This window comes from Thalassophryne amazonica, chromosome 1, assembly GCF_902500255.1.
Source record: "Thalassophryne amazonica chromosome 1, fThaAma1.1, whole genome shotgun sequence".
Taxonomy (NCBI): domain Eukaryota; kingdom Metazoa; phylum Chordata; class Actinopteri; order Batrachoidiformes; family Batrachoididae; genus Thalassophryne; species Thalassophryne amazonica.
This window is the reverse complement of record NC_047103.1, coordinates 93,102,849-93,118,645: the sequence shown is the minus strand read 5'-3', so window position 1 is coordinate 93,118,645 and position 15,797 is coordinate 93,102,849. Positions and strand designations below refer to the sequence as shown.

Here is a 15,797-nt window from a genome sequence, read left to right as displayed (position 1 = left end):
ATAGACGTAAACTGCTGGGGGGTTCCCATGATGCACTGTTTCTTTCTCTTTTTGCTCTGTATGCACCACTCTGCATTTAATCATTAGTGATCAATCTCTGCTCCCCTCCACAGCATGTCTTTTTCCTGGTTCTCTCCCTCAGCCCCAACCAGTCCCAGCAGAAGACTGCCCCTCCCTGAGCCTGGTTCTGCTGGAGGTTTCTTCCTGTTAAAAGGGAGTTTTTCCTTCCCACTGTAGCCAAGTGCTTGCTCACAGGGGGTCGTTTTGACCGTTGGGGTTTTACATAATTATTGTATGGCCTTGCCTTACAATATAAAGCGCCTTGGGGCAACTGTTTGTTGTGATTTGGCGCTATATAAAAAAATTGATTGAATTGATTGATCTTCAGATTCCAATAGAGCAGTTCACAGGCATTACTGCACTACCATACTCATTGAGTACTGTATTGATATGCAGCACTGCAATTTTCTAGTGAGAGTAGATTTCTTACCTGTTCTCATTTCGTAAAATACGGATGATGGAAGCTACAGTGTACCTGCTCAAATTTCCCTCTATTCTTTGCCCAGCCTCCCTCATGGTCAACCAAAGTGGCTCAGATATCATCAGAGATTACTGTCCTTGGCCTTCCTTGTCCTCATCGTCCCCATCCTCCACCTCTTACTCTCACACCCCTGGCTCTGGCTCTGTTTCCAATGTTGGCATCCATTGCTCCATAACAGATGAACTCACTTGTTGCCCTTTTATGGTAAAGCTCTGATTGCTAATTGTCTCAAGTACCAGTATTTGTGTGTAAACAATTGTGAAATACTGTAATATATACATCCATTCCTGCAGTTTAGGTCCACAGTACACAGTAAATTTCCCTATGGTAAAATATACTCTGCCAGGATAACATTTGGTCCCACTCTAAATACAGTATGTAGCGAGAGCATGCTGACTACCCTACACAACATGTTCCATGGTGTCAGAAGAGTGCTGAATCCCGTCTCGATGATCGCTCGGAAGGAATTGGCCGGTGAGTCACCAAAAATAAATAAATAAGCACAACACATGAGTCACAGTTGGTGCTAAGCTATGCTAACACTAGCCTGCAGTTCGAAACTTAGTGCAGTGAATAGCTAGTTAGACAGACAATGTGGAAAAGTGCTGGAACGGGACGTTAATGTTAAGTGAGAAGGAAGCGCAGCCTGCTCTACAATCACAAGAGAGAACAATGGATTCCCTTTTCTCCATAAGTCCACCAGAAAACTTTGACTTCACTGACTTTGCTAACTGGCCCAACTGGAGTCGGCAACCTTCAAGTTGGATACAGGGCCGGATGCGACAGTCATCCCAGGTGCCGCCTATTCAGAAGAATGGCACGGCCCACTCACCAAAGTAGCAATACCATTGTGTGGGTCCATCAGTGAACCTCTAAAGGTGAGAGGTCATTTTGATGCAGTCATGAAATATAAGGACAGAACAACGACATGTGCATGTGCTACAAAAGTTAGCTACTCCTCTGCTGAGTCTGCCAGCAATCTCAGACCTGAAGCTACTGCATCTAGTTGACAGTGTAAGAGAGCTGGAGGCAGACATGAAGAAACAGTACCCCAAGGTCTTCAATGGACTGGGCTGCCTAAAAGGGGAGTACAGAATAAAGCTGAAGGAAGATGCCAAGCCCTATGCATTGTCACTGCCACGATGTGTACCTCTACCACTAGTGCAGCAGATAAGGAGAAAAATACTTCAGTTATACAAAGAAACATAAAATTTGGCACACTTGCTCACTAGGACCAACTCTTTTGAAAAGTTTTGGATAGCCATGCAAAATTTCAATATGGCCACCATTTTATGAAGATGGCCGCCAGTTGTACCGATTTCTATCATTTTTTGGGTATACATATAAAAAAATACACATTCAAGTGTTCCATTCCTGTTCCACTTTGCAGAACAGTTAATTTAATAAGTCAGAAGTAATATATTTTTCATTATGATGAATTATATTTAACAAAATGACCATCGAGGGACCCTTTTGCTATGAGAAAAATCTCTAAAATCCCTTTCACGATAGAAAACTTTCTTTTTTTGTTTGTCTGGTAAGAGAACTTGGTTCTAGGATTTGCATTGCTATATATGATGCACAAACGTATGGTGGTAATAAAGAAGATAGAAGCAAATCACAACAATGCATTGAAAACTCTAAATTATAAGGCTGGAATTAGAGTTCCGTTATGGTGTTGATGTATCCTAAATTATTTTGAATGCAAGAGCTGTGAAATACCTTATAGATGCAATCTCTGCCTGTCATGAAATATTTTCAGAATTCATGAATGAAAAGATGGACTATAGATATCTAGGGAAAATAGAACTGATCCAGATGTGCATCATTGTGACACTGGCTCAATTTTGCAGTTACAAGCTGGTAAATATGCACTGTATGAGTGGCAGTCTTGCCGGACAATGATTTGATTTAGTGCACCTTTTGGAAGAAAAATATATTTATCGCTTTCACTTTGTGCTATTTTAATTGTATTCTGTAAGTATAAGCAAATAAAGATCAATAAAAAAGTATGAGCTCATTTATGTGGCTTGTGGGTTTAAAGCTGAAAAAAAAACTTCAGGCCAGATAGGAAGAAGATGTGTCCTTTTCCAAAAGACATTAGGCCGACTAACTCAGCAAACCCATACAAAAATCATAAGCTCATTCAGGAGACATCTTACAGGTCACATTTGCAACGGCACAAAGCTGTACAAGCTAGTCCGAGCCTGTAGCATTTGCACCTGCTACGACAGCCAGAGTTGCAGCCACATTTGGTGAGTTGTTCACAACTCTTTGCAATTGATGAGTTGGCTGTCCAGTAGACCTTCCACTCATCGCCTGCTTTCTCCCAGCCCCAATCAGATGGACTCTCTGCTTCTGGCTGACGTAGTATTGCCTGAGCCCATATGCATCCTGCCTGGTATGCTGCACATTTGTTGTGTTGAAGCAGAGCTGCACTGGTAGGAGGGATGGCTTCATACGACCTCTGCTTCCTGGCAAACAGGTCAAGTCTGTCTTCATCTACACTGTCAACAGTGCTGGATCTGTCATACATAAGAACCACAAACTTCTCCAGAATCTCCATGTCTGCATCCTCAATGGACGGAGGGTACTTGCTCAGTTTAGAAAATACTGGGATAGCCTCTGGGAACATATCCCAAGTTTGCCAAGCTGTCTTCTTCCCTTTGTTTCTAAAGGCTGAGACCACATCACAGCCAGTGAAGGCATGGAAGAATGGCATTCCTGTGGCCCTCTCTTGGCCTACATAGTCTGACAGGTCATGGATGGGAATCCAGCGAAGACTCGAACCTTGACCGAATGCCAACCACAACTGCTGCACACCCATACTATGTAGAGTTGAGAAGACACTCAAGCCAATGACCAGCACATCTGTATCATTGGCTTTGATCATGACAGACTTGCTGCCATGGCTCTATAAATCCAACAAAGAAACTCAAATACATGGCCAGGAGGGCATAATTAACGTGATCAAAACTTCATGGTGGCCATCTTGTAAAAATGGTGGCCATCTTGAAATTTTGAGTGGCCATCCAGTGAAAATGATGACTTAACCTATGAAGAAGATGTGTAGAAAATTTCATGTTTCTTTGTATAAGTGAAGTATTTCACTGAAAAAATGAATTTATCTGCTGCACTACACTGCACGACAAAGTCAAAGAAGAACTCCAACCAATGGAGAAAATGGTCATGATAATGCCCATTGAAGAGGCTACAGGTTGGTACACTGGCATGGTGGTGGCACCAACGCCCAAAGGAAAGAGCAGAATCTGTTTCGATATGACCATTTGAATGAGTATATCTGCCGAGAGAGACCTATCCTGCCGGCCATCGAAGAAACCCTGGCCAAGCTTGCAGGGGCGTCCATCTTTAACAAAGCTGGATCCATGGCCAGATTCTGGCAGATTCCCCTACATCCAAAATCGGTCCCGCTGACCAAGTTCATCACCCCTTTTGGGCGATACTGCTACAGGAGATTGCCATTTGGGATTTCATCAGCACCAGACTGCTTTCAAAAGCAGCTCACACAGATACTGATAGGGCTAGAAGGGACAGTGTGGCATGCTGATGATATTCTTGTTTTTAGATCAACACGTGAACAACATGACCACAGGCTGCACAGAGTGTTGGGTCGACTCCAGGACGAGGGCCTAACGCTCAATAACGACAAGTGTCAGTTTTCAGTCGACAAGGCTATGTTCCTGGGCCATACAGTCAGTGCAAGGGGCACTGAAGCGGACCTGGGCAAATTTAGCTGATCACGGAGATGGCCACACCCCAAGACGCAGCTGATGTGAAAAGGTTTGTGGGTATGATCAACTACGTGGGAAAGTTTTCTCTGCGCATAGCAGAGCTGACCCAACTGCTGCAAGACCTGCTCAAAACAGACACCAACTGGGTCTGGGGGAGTGCACAGCAAAAAGCATTTGACAAGTTGCGTAAGAAACTGAACTCTCCATCAGTACTGGCACAGTACTGCCTGCACAGAGTGACAACAGTTGCCGCAGACGCGTTCTCCATTGGGCTGGGAGGAGTTTTGTGTCAGAAGCACCTGTCTGGTGAGTGGAGGCTGGTCGCCTTCATATTGCACAGCATGACTGACACGGAGCATAGGTATGCTCAACTAGAAAATGAAGCGGTCACGCTTACCTGGGCGTGTGAGCATTTCCTTCTTAACTGATAGAGATGGACTTTTTGATACAGACTGACCATAAACCTCTCATTTCCCTCCTCGGCAGCAGAGCACTAGAGGACTTATCACCTCACATTCTGAGATTCAGGTTGCGACTGCTTCGCTATATGTACAAGATTAAACATGTGCCCGGAAAGAAATTGATCACAGCAGATGCACTGTCCAGGGCACAGATGCAGGCCTCATCTACACCTGAGGACAAGCAGCTGGCGGAGGATATGTGTGTGTCCCTCAACTCGATACTGGGGCACTTGCCAGCATCAGAGCAGAGGCTGGTGCAGATCAGGATAACACAGGATGCAGAAGATGTCTGCAAAAGACTGAAACACATGGTGGAAACACGATGGCTCAATCTCTTCCACCACACCTGCAACTGTACTGTCAGTATCATCAGGACCTACTGGTTATAGACGGACTACTGATGAAAGGTGACAGACTCATCATTCCTGTCACAGTGTACAGTGTAAGAGGAAATGCTCAACAAAATACTTGAAGGTCATCAAGGCATGACAAAGTGTGTTGCCAGGAGGCAGCAATCCTTATGGTAGCCAGGTCTGACTAAACAGAAAGTGGAAAACTGTACAACACATGCATGTGAGGCTCACAATGCACCAGAGCTGCTGCTGACAACCCTGTTGCCAGATCTTTTCCAGTGGGATAATGCGATGTACCTTGTGGTTATTTACTACTATTCATGTTATATTGAATTGGCTAACCTTACCTCCACCACTGCAGCACATGTGACAGAAAAGCTGAAGTCTATTTTTGCCCGTCACGGGGTCCCAGAGACTGTTATCACAGACAATGGCCTCCAGTTCTCTGCAGCGGAGTTTGCAGCCTTCGCCAGAGAGTTCCCGTCTGGAACTGCATGCTGACTACCCTACACATGTTACAGAGTAAAATGTACTCTATTATAGAGTGAAATCAGCTCTACCGCCTTGTCTTGTCAAATCAAGTATTTCCACTCCAATAAGAGTTGATTTTACACTGTGGTACAGTTGATTTAGCACTGTGATAGAGTATATTTAACTCTATTTGGACTGGGACCAAATGTTATCCCAGCAGAGTAAATTTTACTCTGCAAAACTTACTGTGTACAATCTATAAAAGTAATGCAAAAGAATTTACCACTTTGTAATGTTGTCATTCCTTCTCACATCACCACAAAAGAAATTTTGGCATTGTAAAATCTCGATGTACTCTTCTGCATGAATGCTGCCATCATAGAAGAATAACCCCATGTCATGACGGAGCCAAGCTTTTGTTCAAGTGTTCTTTTTTCCCTTTGGTCCTGAGCATACATTGTGCATTTCTTTGAAAGGTTTTCTGAAATACTGCTTCTTCTGACTACAGTACATGTTTCTACTGTGTGATGAATCAACCAAGATGCTTCTAAGAAGCTGACAGCACTTCTGGAGAAAATTAACATAAGGCTTCTTATTTGCACAGAAAAACTTTAAGTTGCATTTTTCTTAATGTAATGGCGTATTGCAGAGCTTGATAAAGTAATCCCTTTCCCATGTGATTATACCGGCTAATGATGAATGACAGGTCTTGATACAATGTTGTCTGAGGGATCACAGATCATTGGTGTTCAGCTCAGGTTTGTGCCTTTGCTGTTACAGACTCAAATTCTGCCAGATTCCTTGAAGTGTTTAATGATACTATACACTGTAGATAGAAAAAAAAAATACAAATCCCATCTAATCTTTCTTTGAAAAACGTTTTTTGTTTGCCCATATTTAGTCCTCAAATACTCAGCCTTTCATAGATACTGGATTATAATCCACTGTTGACATCTCCTGTTTTAAATCAAATTAACATTTTATTCATGTTACCTCATTAGGAGCCCTAAATTAACCACATCCCAACTTTTTGTGTTGCAGGCCTGAAATGCAGGAATGGATGTATAGTAACAAATTAAATAAAGTTTACCACACAAAACATGAAATATCTTGAGTTAATAATATCTGCAACAAAATAGAAGTAAAAGTAAATGTAACGATCTTTGTAGGCTTTCTTATTTGTATTTTCCATACATTCTTACTTTTTCGGATTTGGGGTTGCACACTAACAAATAGGATACAGAAAACGAATTGACAATAAAAAGCAAATTATGCATATTCTCCATTGATTGTTGCACCACATTTCTAAATGTTTTTTTTTAATAATGTGCACCCCACTGATAAAATTACTAAAAAAAAAAAAAACATTCATTGATATGTGGCAGTTTCCCAATCCTGTTCTTCAGTTCACAAAGTATGACAGTTGACAGTAATATGCATATGTCGCGGACATGAACGAGCGAAGCTCGTCAGCATCTCACCATGTAATTTAGGTCCTTCAGACTTTATTTTGAGTAAGTGCTTCAGGGGAGCATTAGCATGGCAAAAACCTTTCAGCTTCTGGTGGGAGCTCCGCCTCCCCAGGACCCCTGCCTTTTTAAGCATTTTTCTTTATTTGCCTCTCACATGCCTGGAAAAGCTCCTCACCATCTAACCATGTGTTTTAGGTCCTTCAGAATTTTTTTTCCATATAAAATGGTTCTTGGGAGCATGCGCATGACTAAAACCTTGCAGCTTCTGGGGGGGGGGCTCTGCCCCTCTCCCCCAGGTCCCCCACCTTTTTAAGCATTTTCCTTAATTTGCCAATCATCTTCTGGAGGGGCTCTGCCCCCCATACTCCCCACCTTTTTAAGCATTTTCAGCTGACACCCCCCCCCCCCCCCAATTACAGCCCTCTTAACCCCCTGCCACTTTAAGCATTTTTTTTAATGTAGATGTAAATTAATATTCAAAGGTTTCAGCTAGTTGACAGTAGGGCTGTACAATATGGCCAAATTATCGTATCTCAATCTTGTCATATACAGTAGTGTTCAGAATAATAGTAGTGCTATGTGACTAAAAAGATTAATCCAGGTTTTGAGTATATTTCTTATTGTTACATGGGAAGCACCTGTTGAACATGATTTTCTCTTTGAAAGCCTGAGGAAAATGGGACGTTCAAGACATTGTTCAGAAGAACAGCATAGTCTGATTAAAAAGTTGATTGGAGAGGGGAAAACGTATATGCAGGTGCAAAAAATTATAGGCTGTTCATCTACAATGATCTCCAATGCTTTAAAATGGACAAAAAAAAAACAAAAAAAACAGAGACACGTGGAAGAAAATGGAAAACAACCATCAAAATGGATAGAAGAATAACCAGAATGGCAAAGGCTCACCCATTGATCAGCTCCAGGATGATCAAAGACAGTCTGGGGTTACCTGTAAGTGCTATGACAGTTAGAAGACGCCTGTGTGAAGCTAATTTATTTGCAAGAATCCCCCGCAAAGTCCCTCTGTTAAATAAAAGACACAAAGAACACATCAACTGGCCTAAAGAGAAATGTAGGAATATTTTGTGGACTGATGAGAGTAAAACTGTTCTTTTTGGGTCCAAGGACCACAGACCGTTTGTGAGACGACCCCCAAACTCTGAATTCAAGCCAAATTTCGCAGTGAAGACAGTGAAGCATGATGGTGCAAGCATCATGATATGGGCATGTTTCTCCTACTATGGTGTTGGGCCTATATATCACATACCAGGTATCATGGATCAGTTTGGATATGTCAAAATACTTGAAGAGGTCATGTTGCCTTATGCTGAAGAGGAATTGCCCTTGAAATGGGTGTTTCAACAAGACAATGACCCCAAGCACACTAGTAAACAAGCAAAATCTTGTTTCTAAACCAACAAAATTAATGCCTTGCAGATATGAAGAAATCATGAAAACTGTGGTTATACAACTAAATACTAGTTTAGTGATTCACAGGATTGCTAAAAAAAAAGCAGTTTGAACATAATAGTTGTGAGTTTGTAGAGTCAACAGCAGATGCTACTATTATTGTGAACACCCCCTTTTCTACTTTTTTTTTACTAATAGCCCAATTTCATAGCCTTAAGAGTGTGCATATCATGAATGCTTGGTCTTGTTGGGTTTGTGAGAATCTATTGAATCTACTGGTACCTTGTTTCCCATGTAACAATAAGAAGTATACTCAAAACCTGGATTAATCTTTTAGTCACATAGCACTACTGTTATTCTGATCACTACTGTAAATTGTCATGCAAATGTCACTTATATGCATGCTGTCCATATTTGTGAGCTGCTTAGGTGGGTAGGGAGAGTTGCTGTGGTATAAAAAAGCTTTCAGCCTACCATCCCTGGTTCTCAAGACCAGGCACCTAAGTGGCTACTCTACTCTCTTTTTTTTTTCAAAGATATTTAGGTGTACCTTAGTAAACACTAGCAGAGTTCCACCTTAGATTTGGAATGTATAATAGAAGATATACCTTATTGAATTTTCATATCAATATGATATACAATATGACTATGATTTGGACACAAAGTGCAGCAACAGTGAAAATGGAACATTCTTAAACAAAACAGTAATAATATCACACTCATTTTGCACTCATCATAAGGTTAGGATACTGTGCCCTCCAAAAGTATTGGAACACTTGGAATTTCACACATTTTAATTTGTTTATGCCATTTTAAATACAAGAAATACAATAAATAAATAAATAAATAATAAAATATAGAAATTCTAAAATGATCTTCCTCAAAAGTCAATGTGAAAGCAATCTCTAAAATGTGTAAATAATAATCAGTTTTATTGCCAGTTTCATTAGACAAGTCAGGGGATAGAAACATGAACATTCCCAAGTCACTGAATATGTCTTGGACTTCATTTATATCAATTATGAAGAAATACAAAAGTTTCTTTCACCAAAATATCAAATCTAGGCTTTCATCTCAAATGTACTTTCAGTCAATTGTAGCTGAACTTTCAGGTCTTCCTTTTAAGAAAATCCTCCTCTGCACCACTTCATCAGGAAGCTGGATTTCATATTTTTAATTAATTTATATTAAGTTGACAGATATGATAAATAACAGTGTAACAGCTTAGTCAGAGCACCCCTGCGCAGAGAATCACAACAAAAGAAGGAACAAGGTTGCTTCTAGGCAATGTTAATTATGGTTTGCAATCAGACTACACACTTGGTTGTAGTACAGGCTGAGTTCAGGCACACAGGTGATCAATCTGATAAGTAGCAGTGTTTTTGAAGGAGAAGCAAGAGGTTTATCCCAAACAAACAAAAATGAATCATACCAAGCGAAAAAAGAAAAAAATCAGGAACCAAGGCCCGGCGCCAGAAAAAAAATATTAAGGGGGCGATGAGTTTATCACGGGGGCAGGGTCGCACCCCCCCCCCCCCAAAAAAAAAAACAAGTGCGCACCGGAGGAGACATGCCTCTGAGCGTGCATAATGAATTGGGTGCACTCCTGGAAAGCTTGTGTATTTAGGCTACACCGTTGTAAGAGACTGACTGAGTAAGAGTAAAGACGGATGACAGTATTTTTTAATTATTATTTGAACGTATAGACCCTCGGTCAAGTGATCTCCTGCATACCACACAGAGCCGGTGTTCTGTCGAGATGAGGTGCGCCAGCTTTCGACACTCTGAGCTGTGACGTACCTTCGTGTTGTCCAATAGGAACGACGCGTCTGGCCAAACACGGAAGACCTCGTGGCAGAAACCACTGATCTGTACAAAATGGATCGGACCAATCTGATTGGTGCAGAAACCACTCATCTGTACAAAACATTAACGTGTGACAGGACTGCTCATTTAGAGAGCAGTTTTCTGAAGAAAAATCATTGGAAATGTTTTTTTTGTTGTTGTTTGTTACCTCAAAATTTCTGATTACTGTTAAAAAAAGTTTAGAACACTTGTAATTAAAATAGCTAAATAAATCAATAAATGGTTCTTTAGAAACCTTTCATCTGTAAATTAAAACCACCTGTTATTTCATATTAGATAATTTCTTGTTAACATAAGGAACCTCAGACATTTATTTTTAGACAAATAAAATAACATGGAAACTTGTATATTTTTAAGTCTGGTAGATTATTTATATCTCATTTCAACCAGAAAAACAAACACTAAATAAATACAAATGTTTATTATAAATGCAAAAGGAAATAATTAACAATGACTGCAGTGTGATTGTAAAGTAGGATTTCTGTGACATAAACCTCATGATGAATTTTTTTATAGTCATTTAAACTTGTAATTTCGTCAAAATATGTAATTGCCTTTAATGTTATCAGGACAGAGTCATTTCTAAAATATGAATTTGAGCACAATAAGTGGAGAGCTTCTACTTGTGCAAATGTCTTTTGACTTTGATTCGTGGACATTTTTAATGATCCGTTCATTTATTGTTAAAATATAAAATGAAACAGCTTTTTTAAAAATAATAAAATAGTTGCTGTTCAAAGAGCCTTTTATTTAGAAGCAGGTGATGTTCTGCTGGATTCTCTGGACCAGATGAAGGTCTCTTCTGCAGTTTTTAACTCTGGTGGTGTTGCTGAAAAGCAGAGATGTTTTCTTTCGACTGGACTTCGCGGTGTTCAGCTCATCAATGGAAGTTTTGTTGTCTGCACAGCAAATGTTGCTGATTGGAACAAATAAAATATTTCTTTAATATAAGAAACACTAAACAGTTTATACATTTAAAAAAGGGGGGAAAATGGCAAAAAATGATGGAAAAAACTCCCGAAAAAATAAGTTATTTAAAGTGAGCTTTTGTTGTGTCCTGAAAAAGCTGTAGCTTTATTTGGTAAAAATAAAAAGACTGAACCATCTACAAATAAAGTGTTCACTTAGATCAACTGTGCTAAAAGGCTAAGCTAACGTTAGCCGATCATTAAACCTTCACAGTTCAGTAAACGTCACGTTTTATTTTTACATTATTCTCACCTCGATAAAGCTGCAGAACTAAACTCCGTTGGGCAAACTGGGACTTCGCATATATCCAAAAAGTGGGAGATTTCGGACTGAGTGGGTTTGGCTCCATCACCCGGGCGGCCTGGATCGCTCTGCCCAGTGATGGTGCCTGAAGGCCGGCTTCTCCGTGCAGGTCGGCCCGCTGTCACGGTTCGATCGATATCCCACCAAGTCGTTGGTCCCTTCTCGGTTGGCGTCACTCCGAAAAGTAGCTGAAAAAAGCAGGGTGATGGGAGAATCATTCTACTGCTGTTTTTTAAAGGTTTTTTTTTTTTTTGTGGTTCAGGCGACCGAAGTTCAAGACGGCGATTGCTGAACTTTTTTCAGATTGTGGAAACAGCCAGAGTGTGACGTAACAATCTCTGCCCCCTTGCCGCTTCCGAAGCGATGCGTCTGACGTCACGACGCGTTGGAAACGCACCGCCCTCTGCCGCACTGACAAGCGCAACCCTCAACCTATCAAATCCCTTGAACACAGACACACGCCATATCCGTTGTTTTAAATTAATTACTTTAGTTAATTAATTTGGTTTATTTGTTAAATACGTGATATTATTGAATAACTAATATTTTGCTATATTTTCCAGTATTTCTTTTTCTTTCTTTTTTATTTTTTGATAACTCTAACATCCGAGGAGGCAAGGTTGATGACGTGAGGGGGCGTCACCCCCAAAAGCCTCCTCATGGCGCCGGCTATGTCAGGAACTTGGAATGGCAGCAAAGGTCTGTAACAAAGAAGCAAACCACAGAATATAACACAAGAGAGCTGGAAGATGTGATACAATCTTGATACAAGCTGATACAGATACTGTTTGTATTTCTTAGCCATTGATCTAAATTTACTCCATATTCAGTGACAGCAGTGTTCACGTATCCAAGTCCTGACTTGTCTAAAGCAAACTGGTTGTAAAAGTGATGATTTGAACAATATATTTTATTTACTTTGTCTAGTTACTTATGGCCTCTGAAATTTGTGGGACCTCTGAAATTCGTGATGGTGTACAGAGACAAAGTCACACTTATTTTGCAACACTTATGTGCAGTATGTCCTCATGAATGTGTGTCTCTTTCAGCATGTGGACTTGTGGTCTTTTGACGTGTTTGAATTGAATGACATCAGCGGAGACCATGCACTGAAATTTGTTCTGTATGAACTGCTCACCAGATATGACTTGCTCAATCATTTCAAGGTACGTGAATCAACAGAGGCTCTACATTATCTAATAGTTTAATTCATGCTGATATGTCATCTGACACAAGCTTTTTAATTTTATAACTAAGTGGTACTCAAGTCCTGTTTACACTGGGGTTAAAATGCAATTTTGGGACAATTTTGCCAGAGGTAGAGGGCCAGAGACAAATCGCTGTTCACACTTGTGCCTATTGCAAGGTGTCCAGCTGACCACTTGTATTCAGAAATTGTTACTGCCTGTGTGGCTTCTTTTAGAAGGTCAAAGTTTTAAGTAAATCAGACAAGTGACACATTTGGTTTGACGTAAAAAATGTTGCTTTCTCCTTCGGGACGTATTTGAATTTATACTATAAAAGATAGGCATGTGGTCAACTGCATCCTGAACCAGTGGTGGGCACAGTTCCACCAGTCGCTAATTAGCGAAGCTAAGTTTTTGCTAGTGGATTAGCTTTTCAGCTAACTTCAAAATCAGTCAGCAGACCAATTAGCATCTGCTAAATTTAGTTCCGCTAACTTTCAATCCACTGTTTTATTTTTTGCTGGCATAGTTAATAAAGCTGAATGAACAAAAATGTTTGTAAACCCTAAAATCATACATGTTAGTTCCTGTCTGTTACATGTTTTGCAGCAGTCACGCAGCTGTGAGGAGCTAAGCTCACACTTTCCCAGCAGAAGGAGCCTGGCTGCTAGGCTGCTACAAAAAAGTCATTTACATTCAACATACAGTGCCCCAGACGTGCAGCAGCAGACATCAAAAGCACGGCAGTTTTCACTTATGTTTGATTTATAAACAAAACTAATTCAGACAGTTTATTGACATTAATGTCAATGCTGTCATTTTTAGAAAGTGAAAATATTGCAAATATCTTTAGTTTTAAATTAATGTGATCATTCTGAAGGTTTGAGCTTTACCACATTAGCATTACCAAAAGGCATTATGGGAAAATGGAGCCTCCTCTCATCACTGGTTGGTTGGTTAATTAATTTGTTAAAACCAATACAAATTACTGTAATGTGTACATTTTTTACAAATAAATGTGTATTTGTAAATGTGTCATCTTTTCATTTGTAAAAAAATGCCATATGCAAAACCCAAAATTCTGTTTAAGTGTGTGATTCTGCACAATTCTGCAACTATGTGATCAATGGTCACTATTCACACTCCCATCCAGTAGATGGCAGTGTTTCTATGCATTGTGAATCATTGTTCGGAAAAATGCCTTTTTTTTGTGGTTTATCGGTTTAGCATTATACAACCTTTCAGTTAGTGGATTAGCGGTTATGAAGCTAACTTTTTGCTTAGCTGTGCCCACCACTGTCCTGAACCAGCCACAGAAGTGACAACAGATTCAGCTGTGATCTGGGTGTTTGTACATGAAAGGTCCGGTGTTGGTGGCATTCCTTAAACACCAATTTGGTTTTGGGTGTTCCCAAGGGGATCAAGACTCTGTGTTCTGAAATAGGTGTATGGATTTTCACTAATTACTCAACAGACTGTTACTGCCCACTGTTTGTTTGTGTTTGCTGTTGCTGTCCTGGTATGTTGTATTGTGGGGGTTCTGCCTCTGTGGTGTTTCACAAATTACATTACCTCACTGTTATTACTGTCGTGTGTTGCTCGTCTGTCTTTATGTTGTTTTGGTGTTGAGCCCTCCTTGATAGACATTGTCTGTTAGCTTTAAATTAACATTATAGGCCGATCAAGACGAGTAGGTGAAGGTCACACACGCACACCACGTTCACTCATGCACTACATGTTATTTGTCTTACAAGTTCAAATTGCATATATATTTAAATTTTAAAAACAGTTCTGCAGTTTTGGCATATCCCATCACTATATATGCAGACAGGTGAAAAAAAGAAGAATAGCACATGTCCATTTAGCTTGTTTGGCTTAATGAATATGCAGTTTGGAGCTATCCACCCAAGTGCCAAACACTGCGGAAGGGAACATGGAAATAGTTGGAGTTTGGACACAAAATGTGACTCATCAAGGTCTAAAAGAAATTTACCAGGGGCTCATTATGTCTGTATTTTGCAAGTTTGAAACCTGATTGTGCTTGACAGACTGTTGTTCCAGTAGTATAGAAGATGTCTGCCTCCTTGTACACAGAATAAAGAAAAAAAATCATTCAGTGTAAAGGTTGGATATACAGTAAGAGTTTACAAGGGTGTATCTCATTCAGTCAACACAATCTTAAAAAAATTGTCTACCAGATAATAATTTCTTCCAACTTGGGTACGTCCGATGTAGCGTATAAAAGTAAAATAAGCCTGAGTGCATCTGAAAAAAGTATGACAGATTCATAGTCATTCTGATTCAGAATCATTCTGTACCATCTGGAACAGAGTTGTAGCTGCCTGAAAATCACTCCACCAGTCTCCAGATACACACAAGGAATCTGGGTTGCTTTTTGCCTTTCTGTCATTTTGGCTTGTTGATGGCCTCAAATCATTCCGTCATGTTCCAGCAAATGAAAATGTGACGAATGCTAAGTACATGTCTTCATGCTAAGGCTTGATGCTCGCGACTGATGTACTCTGTGGAAAAAGAAAAAAAATTCACACATGCACAAGAAAGTTTCCTGCACATTCACCCTCCAAATGACAACTCACATGCTTCATTTGTTTTTGTTGGATAATGATACTTTTTGGATGCTCCTCGTCTACTGCTGTCAGAGTACTGAGTTGTCGTCCATGTTTTTTAGATGTAGATAAAGATGAGACTTTCATCTGTGTCCAGTAATTGATCTTATATGGCTGATTTATTTACGTCCACCAAAGACGTAATAAAATCATCTGCGTTTATTTATTAATTTGTCTGTCTGCCTGTTAGTGCGATTGCATCAAAACTACTGCATGTTTTTGGTGAAAATTTACCACTGATTTACCACATACATATGGTTCCTGCTCCATGGAAGACTCCACTCAATTTTGTAGGTGATCCAGATCCAGTTTGGTGGACGTCAGAAATCTCCATTTGCTCTTGTTTATTTATTTGTCTGTCTGTCTGTTAGCAGGATTACGTCAA

At 40.1% G+C, this 15,797-nt stretch overlaps 1 protein-coding gene across 1 annotated transcript in view; it reads left to right on the top strand.

Moving 5' to 3' along the window:
- The window catches only part of LOC117509399 (calcium/calmodulin-dependent 3',5'-cyclic nucleotide phosphodiesterase 1C-like), a 296,954-nt gene that overhangs the window by 137,367 nt on the left and 143,790 nt on the right, over nucleotides 1–15,797 (top strand). The window contains exon 7 of the mRNA XM_034169110.1: nucleotides 12,648–12,764. Within this exon, the coding sequence (XP_034025001.1) occupies nucleotides 12,648–12,764 (117 nt within the window). The remainder of the gene's footprint in view (nucleotides 1–12,647; nucleotides 12,765–15,797) is intronic.